General features: G+C 42.2%; 1 protein-coding gene across 2 annotated transcripts in view; it reads left to right on the forward strand.

Moving 5' to 3' along the window:
* cherp (calcium homeostasis endoplasmic reticulum protein) overlaps positions 1–15068 on the forward strand; it is a 91886-nt gene that overhangs the window by 24111 nt on the left and 52707 nt on the right. For both annotated transcript variants that reach the window (XM_078198065.1, XM_078198066.1), the window contains exons 3-6: positions 2672–2910; positions 3721–3858; positions 10370–10521; positions 11856–11967. In XM_078198065.1, coding sequence (XP_078054191.1) covers positions 2672–2910; positions 3721–3858; positions 10370–10521; positions 11856–11967 — 641 coding nt within the window. The remainder of the gene's footprint in view (positions 1–2671; positions 2911–3720; positions 3859–10369; positions 10522–11855; positions 11968–15068) is intronic.

A 15068-nucleotide genomic window follows, 5' to 3' on the forward strand; every position in this document is an offset into this window, starting at 1 on the left:
GGCTGGTTCTCCCTTTTCTTACAATCCTTGTTTTTTGCTGGAATATATTTTTGCTGAGAACTGAAAAGGATCTCCTTAAAAATCCTCCACTGTTCCTCAGCTATCCTACCTGCCAGCCTGCTCTCCCAGTCTACCTTAGCCAATTCATCCCTCATCCTATCATATTTCCCTCTGTTCAAACAGAGGACACTGGTTTGAGACCAAACTTTCTCCTCTTCCATCTGAATCAGAAATTCGACCATATTGTGGTCACTAGACCCAAGAGGGTCCTTCACAATAAGATCCTTAATTCTACCTACCTCGTTACACAATACCAGATCCAAAATAGCTCGTTCCCTCGTCGGTTCCGTAACATGCTGTTCAAGGAAACTATTACGAGCCTAATTGAATTTTTTGAAGATGTAACTAGAAACATAGACGAGGGAAGAGCGGTAGATGTAGTTTATATGGATTTCAGCAAGGCATTTGATAAGATGCCCCATGTAAGGCTTATTGAGAAAGTGAAGGGGCATGGGATACAAGGGGACATTGCTTTGTGGATTCAGAACTGGCTTGCCCACAGAAGGCAAAGAGTGGTTGTAGATGGGTCTTTTTCAGCATGGAGGTCGGTCACCAGTGGAGTGCCCCAGGGATCTATTCTGGGACCCTTGCTCTTTGTGATTTTTATAAATGACCTGGATGAGGAAGTGGAAGGATGGGTTGGCAAGTTTGCTGATGACACAAAGATTGGTGGTGTAGTGGTTAGTGTAGAGGGATGTCAGCAGTTGCAACGAGACATAGATTAGATGCAAGACTGGGCGGAGAAGTGGCAGGAGAACTTCAACCCAGATAAGTGTGTGGTGGTTCATTTTGGCAGGTCGAATAGGATGAAAGAATATAATATTAAGGATAAGACACTTGGCAGTGTGGAAGATCAGAAGGATCTTGGGATCCGGGTTCATAGGACACTCAAAGCAGCGTCACAGGTAGAGGCTGTAATTAAGAGGGCGTATGGAATACTGGCCTTCATCAATAGAGGAATTGAGTTTAGAAATCGGAAGATAATGCTGCAGCTGTATAGGACCCTGGTCAGACCCCACCTGGAGTACTGTGCCTAGTTCTGGTCGCCTCATTACAGAAAGGATGTGCCGAGGAGATTTTCAAGGATGTTGCCTGGATTAGATGGCATGCCTTATGAGGATAGGTTGAGAGAGCTAGGTCTTTTCTCCTTGGAGAAGGATGAGAGGTGACCTGATAAAGGTGTATAAGATGTTGAGAGCTATTGATAGAGTGGATTCTCAGAGGCTTTTACCCAGGGCTGAAATGGTTGCCACAAGAGGTCACAGGTTTAGGGTGCTGGGGAGTAGGTCCAGAGGAGATGTTAGGGGTAAGTTTTTCACTCAGAGGGTGGTGGGTGCGTGGAATCGGCTGCCAGTAGTGGTGGTGGAGGCGGATTCGATAGGGTCTTTTCAGAGACTTTTGGATAAGTTCATGGAAATTAGTAAGATAGAGGGTTATAGGTAAGCCTAGTAGGTAGGGACATGTTCGGCGCAACTTGTGGGCCGAAGGGCCTGTTTGTGCTGTAGCTTTTCTATGTTCTATGCATGCATTGTTATCATGTCTTTGCATTCCTTGTGGTCATTGTTAATCTGCTCCTATCTAAAAGGTACTATTTCCTTTGCAAATCAGTGAAGAACACAGTTGCTAGGACTAATCTGATTGTGGTAAATCAAGGCATGCATTCAGTTTACAGGCAGATCATCTGTTTCCATGCAAAAGACAGCACCATTGGCAATGCAGCCTTCGCTCAGTATTTTATTTAGTATTAACCTAGATTATGTGCTGAGGTCCCTGGTTGGGACATGAACTCGCAACATTCTGGCTTGGGTGAGTGTGCTATTCCTGAGCCACGTCTGACGTGTGAAAATGCTCTGAGGGTCGTATCCATTCTTGGATTTTTCTAACCATCTGAAATGTGACCAAATTCAACCAATTAGCTGGCTGTAGGAGTAATTGGTTCTACTGATGAATTAAATGTCATAGCAATAGCAACATGAAATGCTATTCGGAGTGACAAATACCATTGAATGTAATTACATGTTTGCAGTCAGTGGTGGAACGGAATGTTCTTGCTGATAAGTGGAAAATGTTATTCCTGCAACAAAATTCTTTCTGTTTCTAGTCAAAAGATTGTAGTTTAGAAAGCAAAATTCCCCTTTTGCTGTCCTGGGTAAATGTTAAGCTTTGGTATGGCATTCAATCATGTAGATCAGAAAGGGTCTCCAATCTGGCCTTGCAAGGTCAATCAGGTCATCCACCCTGAATTAATTAGCTTCGGGAGAGTTGACAGGACAACTCGGTGTCCTTGGGCTGGTTAAAGGAAAGGGTCAGTTGGGTTCCCACACTTGATTGGATGTGCAGTGAAATCCAGTTTAGGTGGGTGTCTGGTGAGGATAATATCAAGCCTAGCTCAGTTGTGCCTTTACCTGGTGAATAATTTATTCCTGAGGCACCAGAAGGCCTGCACTGCCCAGGGACCTGGATCCCTGTATGGTCTCGGAGAAAGAAAGGGGGGGGGGGGGTGTTGTAAAGAGAATTACATCAGAGATACTGACAGAATTTGAACCGTATTGAAAAACATGAAATGGTGGAATATTTAACATTAACTTCTCTCTGTCTGTTCTTTTTGCAGTGTTGTGCAATCCGTCAGGGCAGGAAAGTGAACCTCCAGCTCAAGCCCCTGTGCCAGCTCCAATCCCAGCCCCAGTTCCTCCTCCTGCCTCCACTGCTGTGCCAGTCCCAGCTCCTGCCCCAACTCTAACTCAACCACCCACACCTCCGGCTCCTGGCCAGCCACAGCTGGAGGAGCTGATTCAGCAGAGCCTGTGGAATCTGCAGCAGCAGGAGCAGCACCTCCTCATGCAGAGACAGGTCAGTAACTGTACCTGGCAGCATCCAATTGATGAGGCTCGTGTTCCGTTATCCTGGCATACTATAAATCCAGTTACACATTTGACAATGTTCCAGTTAACATCTCCAACTTTGAACTGGCCACTGAATACTCAACTCTTAAACGATCTGATGTTTAATGATCCAATTGAAATATTTAAAATTAAAACTAATTTAATAGGATAGATAAAAATAATCTATTTGTATCAATAGGAGGAATTCAGGTCTGGAGTAGTGGAAATCCAGGATTCTCTTACCTCAAAGAGGCTGCAGATGCTGGGTTTCAAATGCAGTTTTCAAGAGTGAAATAAATAGATTTTATTAGGTTAGGATATCAAGGGATTTATAACAACATCAATTTCCATTTATGTAGCATCTTTGATATAGTGAGGTATCCCAAGGTGCTTCTCAGGAGTTTATCAAACAAACAAAGCAGAATCAGTCGTTGGTAAGTGGAGTTTTAAGGCATTATGTAAGTGCCTGGTGGAATAGATTTAAGGGGTTCCTATTCCTTTGTGTGACCCCAGTCCTCTTCGGCTCAGTCCATGGTTTAAGAAGACAGTACAAAGTTGGGGAATAAGTTGTATTTGTCAGGGATTGCTGTATGTCACAGAAAAACGAGTGAAAAGTAGAGGATGGTGAAATGCAGGTCAGCATCTGAAACAGGAAGAAAAACAGCACCATGAGATGTAACCGTTCATCAGAACCAATACCGAATGTGCATTTCTGTAATTTGCTCTTATCCTTTGATTCTTTCCCATATCTAACGAAACTGTTTTAATTTTTGCGCAGGAACAGATAACTGCAGCAATTGCCTTGGCAATGGAACAGCAAATTCAGAAGCTCCTGTCAGAGACGCAGCTGGACATGACCGAGTTTGACAGTCTCTTACAGCCCATTATTGACAGCTGTACCAAAGATGCCATCTCAGTATGCTGCCTCTTTTATTATCTCTGCACATTGGCCCTGTATAAAACCATGATTCGTGTTGAATCTGAGCCTTAAAAGATGAAAATTCCAACACGCCCTGATCTTTAACTTTAGCTACCAAAACTTATATTAAAGCATTCAGGTCAACACAGTTTGTGATGGAGTGAAGGGAGAGGTGTAATGCTATTTGTGTCATAGCTCAAGATGACACTGAAACTAAACGGCTCTGAAAGGCTTGATTCCTGGTTTATGTTGAGTTATCTGACATCATTAAAGGCAGCAGTAGGTTTACTAGAATTAGGTTCGACATTCCCAGTGCAGAGGCGAGGCTAGAATTCCACTTCACTAACCCGTGTGCCTGGAATGTGTTTGTACATATGACACTGAGTTCAGACACAGTCAGAGTTGGCAATGACAGTGGTCAGCTATCGCAGGTACATTCAGTCTGGGCTTTCATGTGGAGAACAGTCACATTGCCAGATTTACTGGAGGGAGGTTTCATTCCTGTGGAACTATGTTCCAATTTGTGATGCCACATTCAACAGCAGGTAGAAAATGAGAGTATGATGAAAAATAAAAATACATTGCTACTATTTTGATGGTCACAGTTATCTGGTTTTTGAGAGTGAGTAATGTATCAATGAGTAATTAAGCAGGCGAGTGGGATTGGAGGAACCACAAGTTGCATTTTGATTTTTCTGCTCCTTACATTCCTCTTTTCCCATTGGGGGGGGACGGGGACGGCGGAGTGAAGAATGAGCATTGCAATGGAGATTTTAAAAATGTGGGAGTGCTCCACTCCCTAGCACTGATATCACTCATGCTGAGGAGTACAAGAAGCTCCAAAAGATAAATGGTGAAAAGTTGTTGTTTGGAGTAATTCAGTTCCAGTTTAGCGGTGTTCAGATACCCTAAAGTACCAAAAAGTCAGCAAAATACATTCATGTGGTAGAGGGAGCCGGTATAGTTAGAGAGATAGAAACTGTTCTCTCCAGCCTAGAACATCAGTCCGAAGGCTGTTTTGCCTGCCTGGCTCCAGGGTTAAGCACATCTGGAGTTAGGAGGGGAAGGATCCAGTTTTCATGGTCCATGTGGATACCAATTTTACACCTAGGACTAGAACAGGTTCTGATAAGGGATTATGAGCGACTAGGGGCTAAATTGAAATGAAGAGCCATTTGCTATCTGAGCCACAAGCAAATTGACATTAGGATAAATAAGATCTGAGAGTTGAATGTGTGGCTCAAATATTGCTGTGGGAGATATAGGCTTCCATCATGAGGCACTGGTGCCAATACTGTGGAAAGAAGAAACTGTTATGTTGGGACAGACTTCACTTGAACTGTGCTAGGGCCAGTGTCCTGGTGAATTGAATAGCGAGGATTGGAAAGAGGGAGGATTCAGGTGGGGGATAATTTAGAAGATTAACAAGAAAGGGGAAGGCAATAGTGCAGTGTAGTGATGAAGGTAATGATTACAAGAGTGTGACCAGATGAGACTGAGCATACAAATACGAGTGCATAAGTAAATAGGGTCAGGATAGAGAAAAATGCTTTTAAAAAAACAATTAAACTCTCTTCTGAATGCACGCAACATTTGTATTATAAATGGATATGATAGCCATTACAAAAATATACTTGCAAACTGGTCAAAACTGGGAATTGGAAGGAAGGAAAAGGAGTTGGGATAGCTATAGAACCATAGAAAATTACAGCTCAGAAACAGGCCTTTTGGCCCTTCTTGTCTGTGCCGAACCATTTTTTGCCTAGTCCCACTGACCTGCACTTGGACCATATCCCTCCACACCCCTCTCATCCATGAACCTGTCCAAGTTTTTCTTAAATGTTAAAAGTGCATTTACCACTTTATCCGGCAGCGCATTCCACACTCCCACCACTCTCTGCGTGAAGAAGCCCCCCCCTAATATTCCCTTTAAACTTTTCTCCTTTCTCCCTTAACCCATGCCCTCTGGTTTTTTTCTCCCCTCGCCTCAGCGGAAAAAGCCTGCTTGCATTCACTCTATCTATACCCATCAAAATAATAACGTCTTGTTTTATTAACATTCATTAGAAATTATCTTGGCTCAGAAGATCCAAGATGTAAAATCAGTTTGGGTGAAGGTAAGAAATAGCAAGGAAAATAAATAATTGGCAGTAGTTTGTCATCTCTCTGCAGTAGAATAAACTGTAAGACAATATAAATAAAGTAGTCGTGGGGACTTGTAAGAAAAGAACTGCAATAATTGTGGACGATTTTGATCTTCATGTAGATTGGATTTATCAAGTTGTCAAAGGTAGCTTTGATGATGAGTTCATTCAGGGTATTCAGCCTAAGTCCCAAGATTGTACAGATTCAGGCGTTTGGCAATCAGACATGGGTAACATTGTTCTATTGAAAGGAAATCGTGTTTGACAGATTTATTAGAGTTCTCTGAGAATGTAACAAAGCAGGGTGGATAAAGGAACTTTTTAAAAGAGTTTAGTGTCTCTGACTTGGACAGCGAATTCCAGACAACCACCACCTTTTGTGTAAAAAAAGAAGCTCCTCCTCACGTCCCCTCTACACTTACTGCCACTTATCTTGCATCGATGTCTCCGGTTCTAGATTTTTCCACCAAGGAAAACAATTTTATCCTGCCCAGTCTATCCCTTCCCCTCATAATTATGTACACCTCAATCAAGTCACCCCTCAGCCTTTTTTGTTCCAAGGAAAATAATCCCAACCTATCCAATTTCATAGCTACACTTTCCCAGCCCTGGCAACATTCTCGTCAACCTCCTCTGCACTCTCCCCAGAGCAATTACATCCTTCCTGTGATATGGTAACCAGAACTGCACACAATATTCCAGTTGTGTTTTATACAATTCCAACACTACATCCTTTTATATTCTGTACCTCTGCCAATGAATGACAGCATTCCATATGCCTTCTTTACAACCTCGTCTACTTGAACTGCAGCCTTTAGGGAGCTGTGCACTTGTAATCCAAGATCTCTCACTTCATCTACCCATTGACCTCCCTACATGCATTACCTCGCACTCCTCTATGTTAAAATCATCTGTCATTTTACCATCCACTCCATGAACTCATTGGTATCATTTTGTAGATTATAGCTATCCACTACTTGGCCAATCTTTGTGTCATCTGCAAATTTTCCAATCGTGCTCCCCACACCCCGTCCACATCCAAATCGTTAATATAAACAGCAAGGGTCCCAACATCAATTCCTGTGGATCACCGCTTGAAATAACTCTCCATTCGCAAGGGCATCCATCAACTGTTACTCTTTGTTTCCTGTTACTAAGCCAACTTTTGATCCAGTTTGCCATGTTTCCCTGTATCCCATGGGCTTTTACGCCTTGCTAAAATCCATGTATACAACACCCACTGCACTACCTTCATCAATCCTTCTTGTCACTTCAAAGAATTTAATCAAGTTTGTGAGGCAAGACCTTCCTTTAACAAATCCATGCTGACCATTTTGCTGTACAAAACTCTGGTGCGGCCGCATTTGGAGTATTGCGTACAGTTCTGGTCGCTGTATTATAGGAAAGATGTGGAAGTGTTGGAAAGGGTGCAGAGGAGATTTACCAGGATGTTGCCTGGTATGGTGGGAAAATCACCAATGCAAGTCTAACTGGCCTATAATTGTTTGACATTTCCTTCCATCCCTTTTTAAACAATGGAACTATGTTTGCATTTCTCCAGTCCTCTAGTACCTCCTCTGTGTCTAATGAGGATTGGAAAATCATCCCTAGAGCATCTGCTATCTCCTCCCTGATTTCCTTCAGCAGCCTCGGAAGCAGTCCATCCAGCCCTGGCAACTTATCAACTTTCAAGCATTCTAACCGTTTGAGTACTTCCTCTCTTTCTCTATGATTATCCCATCCAATATCTTATAGTGTTCCTCCTGAACTACTAAATCTGCATCATCCCTTTCCTTTGTAAACACAGACACAATACTCATTAAAAATCTTTCTCACAGCCTCTACATCTACACACAAGTTCCCTCCTTCATCTCTGATAGGTCCCACTAACCTTTTACCATTAATATCTTTGGATTTTCTTTAACTTTACTTGCTAATCTTTTTTCATGCCCTCTCTTTGATTTCCTCATTTCCTTTTTTACTTCGTCCCTGCACTTCCCATATTCATCTAGGCTACATGCAGTGCTTACTACTTTGTGCCTATTGTACACTTTCTTTTTCTGTTTGATCTTCCCCTGTATTCGTCTCGACAACCAGGAGGGTCGAGATTTGGCAGTACCATTCTTAATTTTGGAGGAGACATGTCTACTTTGTACACTTAGGATCTCGCTTTTTAGTGCTTCCCACTGGTTTTCTAGCAGTGCTGTCCAGCCCACCTCTGCCAAGTCCCTTCTCATTCCTGCAAAATTTGCCTTCCCCAGTTCAAAACTTTTACTCCTGCTTTATCTCTGTCCTTTTCCATGATAATGCTAACTCTAACTGAATTGTGATCATTTTCCTCGATATGGTCACCAACTATCACTTTACCCACTTGCCCTTCTTTATTCTCCAAGTCTAGCCTGGAATTGCATCTCCTCTCATTGGGTTTGTCATTAATTGATTGAAAATATTTTCCTAGACACACTGCATGGATTCTTCTCCCTCAGTCCCCTTATATTGTTTGAATCCAGTTGATATTGGAATAGTTAAAGGCTCCTACTATTACTGCCCTCTTGTTCTTTTAGGCAGAAATTTGCCCACAAATTTGTTTTTCTAGCTCCCTTTCACTGTTTGGGGGTCTGTAGTAAACTCCCAGTAGTGTGACTGCCCCTTTTTTATTTCTAAGTTCAACCAATAAAACCCTGTTTGTTGACCCATTCAGTATGTCATCCCTTCTCACAACTGATGAACGGGCTGATGGAGTTTAAATGCGAGGTGATGCATTTTGGTCGATTGAACCAGAGCAGGACTTACTCAGTTAATGGTAGGGCATTGGGGAGAGTTATAGAACAAAGAGATCTAGAGCTACAGGTTCATAGCTCCTTGAAAGTGGAGTCACAGGTGGACAGGGTTGTGAAGAAGGCATTCGGCATGGTTGGTCTCATTGGTCAGAACATTTAATACAGGAGTTGGGATGCCTTGTTGAAGTTGTACAATACATTGGTACGGTCACACTTGGAATATTGTGTACAGTTCTGGTCACCCTATTATAGAAAGGATATTATTAAACTAGAAAGAGTGCAGAAAAGATTTACTAGGATGCTACCGGGAGTTGATGGTTTGAGTTATAAGGAGAGGCTGGATAGACTGGGACTATTTTCCTTGGAGTGTAGGAAATTTAGGGATGATCTTACAGAGGTCTATAAAATAATGAGGGGCATAGATCATCTAGATAGTCAATATCTTTTTCCAAGGTAGGGGAGTCTAAAACTAGAGGTACATAGGTTGAAGACAGTACTCACCACCGACATCTCATCTCATTTTTATTTGTTATGCATGGACCAATTCATACAAGTGCACCACTCTGCACAATGATAACCTGAAGCTTGAGCATGATCTGTGTGGGAGCTTGACGTAGAGCAGTGATGAGCAAACTAGGCTAGTGAGTGGGCCACATGAGTGGCACTCCTTCATCTCAATGGGCCACAAGATTGAAATCGGGCTTTGTCACGAACCATGACCCTACGAATAAGATTAAATACATTTAGTACATGCGGAATATTTCATATCGAGATATAGAAAATGCTTTGTTATTCATGTATTAATAGAACTATCATCAACTTCAAATGGTAAAAATAAAAGAAATATTCATCCCTTGGAGGCAGAGGGAGCATGCAGCTCTCAGAATCAATGTTGTGTGTGATTAGCACACAGATTATTTAATTTGTCCTTGCTCTACTTGCATATCGCCTCAGTCATACCTGTAGGAAGAAAACTACGTAGATGGAAATCAATGGAATATGGCAACCCTGCGTGTGGACAGCAGTCAACAGAATGTCTGTGAGCCGCACTCAGAACCCAATGGCCACATGTGGCCCCCACTGGCTTAGAGAGAACATTGCTCATATGCATGCACCCTTTATCCTACTTTCCACCTGTTGTACTGTATTTCAAAGAGTAATGTAAAGGCTAAATTGGGTTGTTTGAATCAACTTTGGAATATCCCAATGCTTTGGTAGTCTGGCCACGACATAACCTTCTAGCACTTTAACTGTCACAATTACCCTCTGAACTGCAGTTGTATGGAGCCATTGACAGTGAAAGGAGACTATTCAAAACTCCTGAACCTTGAGAACAGCTGGAATTAAAACATTGTCATGTAACATTTTCTTCCCAATAAATTAACAACACCTACCATTCAATTTTTTTTGAAAGTCAACATTAGGGTCAGGAAGAAAAGCAAAGAGATTTTAATAGCTTTTTAATTATTTTAGTGAGTGATACTGATGATGATACTTATTCTTTAAGTTACTTGTCTTATCACAATTCAAAGAAGTGACCAAACTCTCCATGATCTCCTGCCATTTTCTTTTCTTCTTCCTTAGGCTGGTAAGAACTGGATGTTTAACAATGCAAAAACCCCACAGCACTGTGAACTAATGTCTGGCCACCTGAGAAACCGCATCACAGCTGAAGGAGCCCATTTCGAACTGCGCCTTCATCTGATCTACCTGATAAATGATGTGCTGCATCACTGGTTAGTATCTGATGGATAGAAAATCCTGAGCATTTGATAGAAGATACCCAAAGCTCTTGTGTATGGTGACCGATATATTGGGGTGGGAGGAAATCCAGTCTGTATTTGGATTTGAGCAGGAATTTGGATGTGGTACTCTGATTTATCCCCATTCTGCAGAATCCCTCATCATTTCTCAGTAATCTAAGTGTTCGTCATGGTTTCACTGTGATGGAGATGTGGCGAGGCTGCAGGTGGCATCTCCAATATGCTGTGTCATGGAGTGGAGGCACATGGATATATCCTACATGATGAGTTGTGAATCCCAGCTGTACCATCCTAGCAGACAGCAAACCAAGATCAGGCACCCTTCCTTGAGGTTGCAGAGGAGGAAAATTACAGGTCAACTCACCCTGGATTACCTTCCAGCACCTCCTTATGACCACTTACAATAGAATGGTGCAAACACAGATCTAGTGCTCAAGGCAAGTATAAAGCATGGTACAGGGAAGGGGGAAAAGGCAAAAAATGGGGTCAAATTCTGTGTTTTACCATTGATATCAACTGTCCACATTACTTGTCTGTAGCACTTTCTTCAACACCCAGATGTCAATCTGTCTATGCCAAACATCTTAGCCAATTCTGTATATTTTGTCTCTTGTATATCTTGTATTCCTTGTATCTAATATCTGATCTGTTTTGAGTTAGTTTCTTTAACTATGACTACCATGTACTACTGTTCAGACCCATTAAATGGGGACTGGGAATTAGATTTATGCTCACCTTCCCTTCCAGCCCTAATGGGTCCGAACAGTAAACATGCCCATCTTAGTTCAAGAAACTAACCTGAAGCAGATGTTGCAGGTTAGGAGACACAACCTCATAGTATATTCCACCAGATGAACATGCAGTCAGAAATCAGATAGATTCACACACATGCAGAAATGTGTTCATTATATAAAAAATATAATGACCTGATTAGTGTAGTTCTGAGTGAGTAATTATTCAGAAGCTCTTGGACTCCAACATTACTAATGAGAGCAGAACCCTTTACTGCACTTCATTTCTGCTACTTTACGAAATTCTCAGACAAAATATACCGCCCTGTGATTAAAACGCAGACTGCAGGAGCTTTGATCCTGCAAATACACATGGATCTTTCTTCTCCACTGTTTTGAGCTCTACGGTGATGGTATCATTAACATTTATGTAGTCAGTGGCATTATATTTTATCATTTTACGTCTTGTGAAATGTGTGCAAATGTACAGAAAAGTTCTAATATTGGAAATAATTGAATCTTTCCTTGTTTTTGGAGCATGTAGTGCCTCACCTTTCTTTCGTTGTGTATTCACAGTCAGCGGAAACAAGCTCGAGACCTGCTCGCAGCCCTACAAAAGGTTGTGGTTCCTATTTACTGCACTAGCTTTCTTGCAGTGGAGGAGGACAAACAACAGAAGATTGCACGGGTAATTCTCCCTAAATGCTCATAAATCAGTTTATGTGCCACGAGGGGGGCGATAATATTTTTCAGAATTTTTAATCTTATTAATCTGTGGGGTGGCTGATCCCAACCCGGTCATCCCGGCACTGCTGAATGACCTGGACACCAACATCAGCCACATCAAAACCCTCAACCTGTGCTTCTGCTGCTTTCCGGCCAAGCTCCGTAACCTGGAGCAGCTCAGATAAACTAATGGACTGGTGACTACACAAAACTTTAATCACATACATACTTAAAAAACTTAGATTTTCATATTTATATGATGTATGTTGATCAAATATATCAAACTTCAGTAATTATATACTGAATGTTGCAGTGTGCTGCTTTGTTGCTGTTTCATTTTTGTTGGCATCTAGAGTCACATTAATTTTCATGTTAAAACGAAGTCATTTTGGAAAATACTTTGGGAAGTGCTGTGTTAAACAGTATTTTATCAGACAATTCTACGTGAAGGCAGATATCCGCTCACCCAGGTACATCACTTTTTCATTGTGTGCATTCAAAATGCCAACTGAGGGCTGGTTGGCAACATATATTTTGCTCAGTTCCCTTCCTCTCCCTACCCCATTTCAGTGATGTAATGCTCTAATGGGGCAGCCCATTGTTTTATTGCCTGTGGGTTTCTACTGCAGGACATAAGGATTTGACCTAAGATTGTCGTTATGTGTGACATTTGGGGGTGTGGGTATTTCCTGTTGCTTAGACTATGGCATGTCACCTACGAGAATGGAGCGCCTCTTGCACTCAATGCCAACATAAATCATTTCTCAAAGTGATGGATCTTTATACTACGCTAATAATGCCTTTGAAACTCATCTGTAGGAAACAAGCTCCCTGTGCCAGCTATGTGTCTTGTTCTGTTTAACCTCCTACCTGAAGCCGCACTCAAGGTTAATTTTAATAACAAAATCTTAATATCAACCCACAAGTTAAAAAGGTCATTAAAAAGTTAATGGAAAAACCTGGTTTTATGCCAAAACATATAGAGTCATAGAGGTTTACAGCATGGAAACAGGCCCTTCGGCCCAACTTGTCCATGCTGCCCCTTTTTTGTAAAAAACCCCTAAGCTAATCCCAATTGCCCGCATTTGGCCCATATCCCTCTATACTCATCGTACCCATGTAACTATCTAAATGCTTTTTAAAAGATAAAATTGTACCCGCCTCGACTACTACCTCTGGCAGCTTGTTCCAGACACTCACCACCCTCTGTGTGAAACAATTGCCCCTCTGGACACTTTTGTATCTCTCCCCTCTCACCTTAAACCTATGCCTTCTAGTTTTAGACTCCCCTACCTTTGGGAAAAGATATTGACTATCTACCTTGTCTATGCCCCTCATTATTTTATAGATCTCTATAAGGTCACCCCTCAGCCTCCTATGCTCCAGAGAAAAAAGTCCCAGTCTCTTCAGCCTCTCCTTATAACTCAATCCACCAAGTCCCGGTAGCATCCTAGTAAATCTTTTCTGCACTCTTTCTAGTTTAATAATATCCTTTTTGTAATAGGGTGACCAGAACTGTACACAGTATTCCAAGTGTCGCCTTACCAATGTCTTGTACAACTTCAACAAGACGTCCCAACTCCTGTATTCAATGTTCTGACCGATGAAACCAAGCATGCCGAATGCCTTCTTCACCACTCTGTCCACCTGTGACTCCACTTTCAAGGAGCTATGAACATGTACCCCTAGATCTCTTTGTTCTGTAACTCTCCCCAACGCCCTACCATTAACTGAGTAAGTCCTGCCCTGGTTCAATCTACCAAAATGCATTACCTCGCATTTGTCTAAATTAAATTCCATCTGCCATTCGTCAGCCCACTGGCCCAATTGATCAAGATCCCGTTGCAATTGGAGATAACTTTCTTCACTGTCCACTAAGCCACCAATCTTGGTGTCATCTGCAAACTTACTAACCATGCCTCCTACATTCTCATCCAAATCATTAATATAAATGACATAACAGTGGGCCCAGCACTGATCCCTGAGGCACACTGCTGGTCACAGGCCTCCAGTTTGAAAAACAACTCTCTACAACCACCCTCTGGCTTCTGTCAAGAAGCCAATTTTGTATCCATTTAGATACCTCACCCTGGATCCCGTGAGATTTAACTTTATGCAACAACCTACCATGCGGTACCTTGTCAAAGGCCTTGCTAAAGTCCATGTAGACAACATCAACTGCACTGCCCTCATCTACCTTCTTGGTTACCCCTTCAAAAAACTCTATTAAATTTGTGAGACATGATTTTCCACTCACAAAGCCATGCTGACTGTCCCTAATCAGTCCTTGCATCTCTAAACGCCTGTAGATCCTGTCTCTCAAAATACCTTCCAACAATTTACCCACCACAGATGTGAGGCTCAGTGGCCTGTAGTTCCCAGGCTTTTCCCTGCAGCCCTTTTTAAACAAAGGCACAACATTTGCCACTCTCCAATCTTCAGGCACCTCACCCGTGACTATCGATGATTCAAATATCTCGGCTAGGGGATCCGCAATTTCCTCCCTAGTCTCCCACAACGACCTGGGATATACTTCATCAGGTCCCGGGGATTTATCTACCTTGATGCGCTTTAAGACTTCCAGCACCTCCTTGTCTGTAATATGTACACTCCTTAAGACATCACTATTTATTTCCCCAAGTTCCCTACCATCCATGCTTTTCTCAACAGTAAATACTGATGAGAAATATTCATTTAGGATCTCGCCCATCCCTTGCGGATCCGCACATAGATGACCTTGTTGATCCTTAAGAGCCCCTACTCTCTCCCTTGTTACTCGTTTGCCCTTTATGTATTTGTAGAAGCTCTTTGGATTCTCCTCTGCCTTATCTGCCAAAACAATTTCATGTCCCCTTTTTGCCCTCCTGATTTCTCTCTTAACTCTACTCCTACACCCCCTATACTCTTGAAGAGATTCACTTGATCCCAGCTCCCTATGCATGTCATGTGCCTCTTTCTTCTTCTTGACTAGGGCCTCAATATCCCGAGTCATCCAGGATTCCCGACTTCTGCCAGCCTTGCCCTTCACTCTAAGAGGAATGTGTTTACCCTGAACCCTGGTTA

Source organism: Mustelus asterias, chromosome 26 (assembly GCF_964213995.1).
Source record: "Mustelus asterias chromosome 26, sMusAst1.hap1.1, whole genome shotgun sequence".
NCBI lineage: Eukaryota > Metazoa > Chordata > Chondrichthyes > Carcharhiniformes > Triakidae > Mustelus > Mustelus asterias.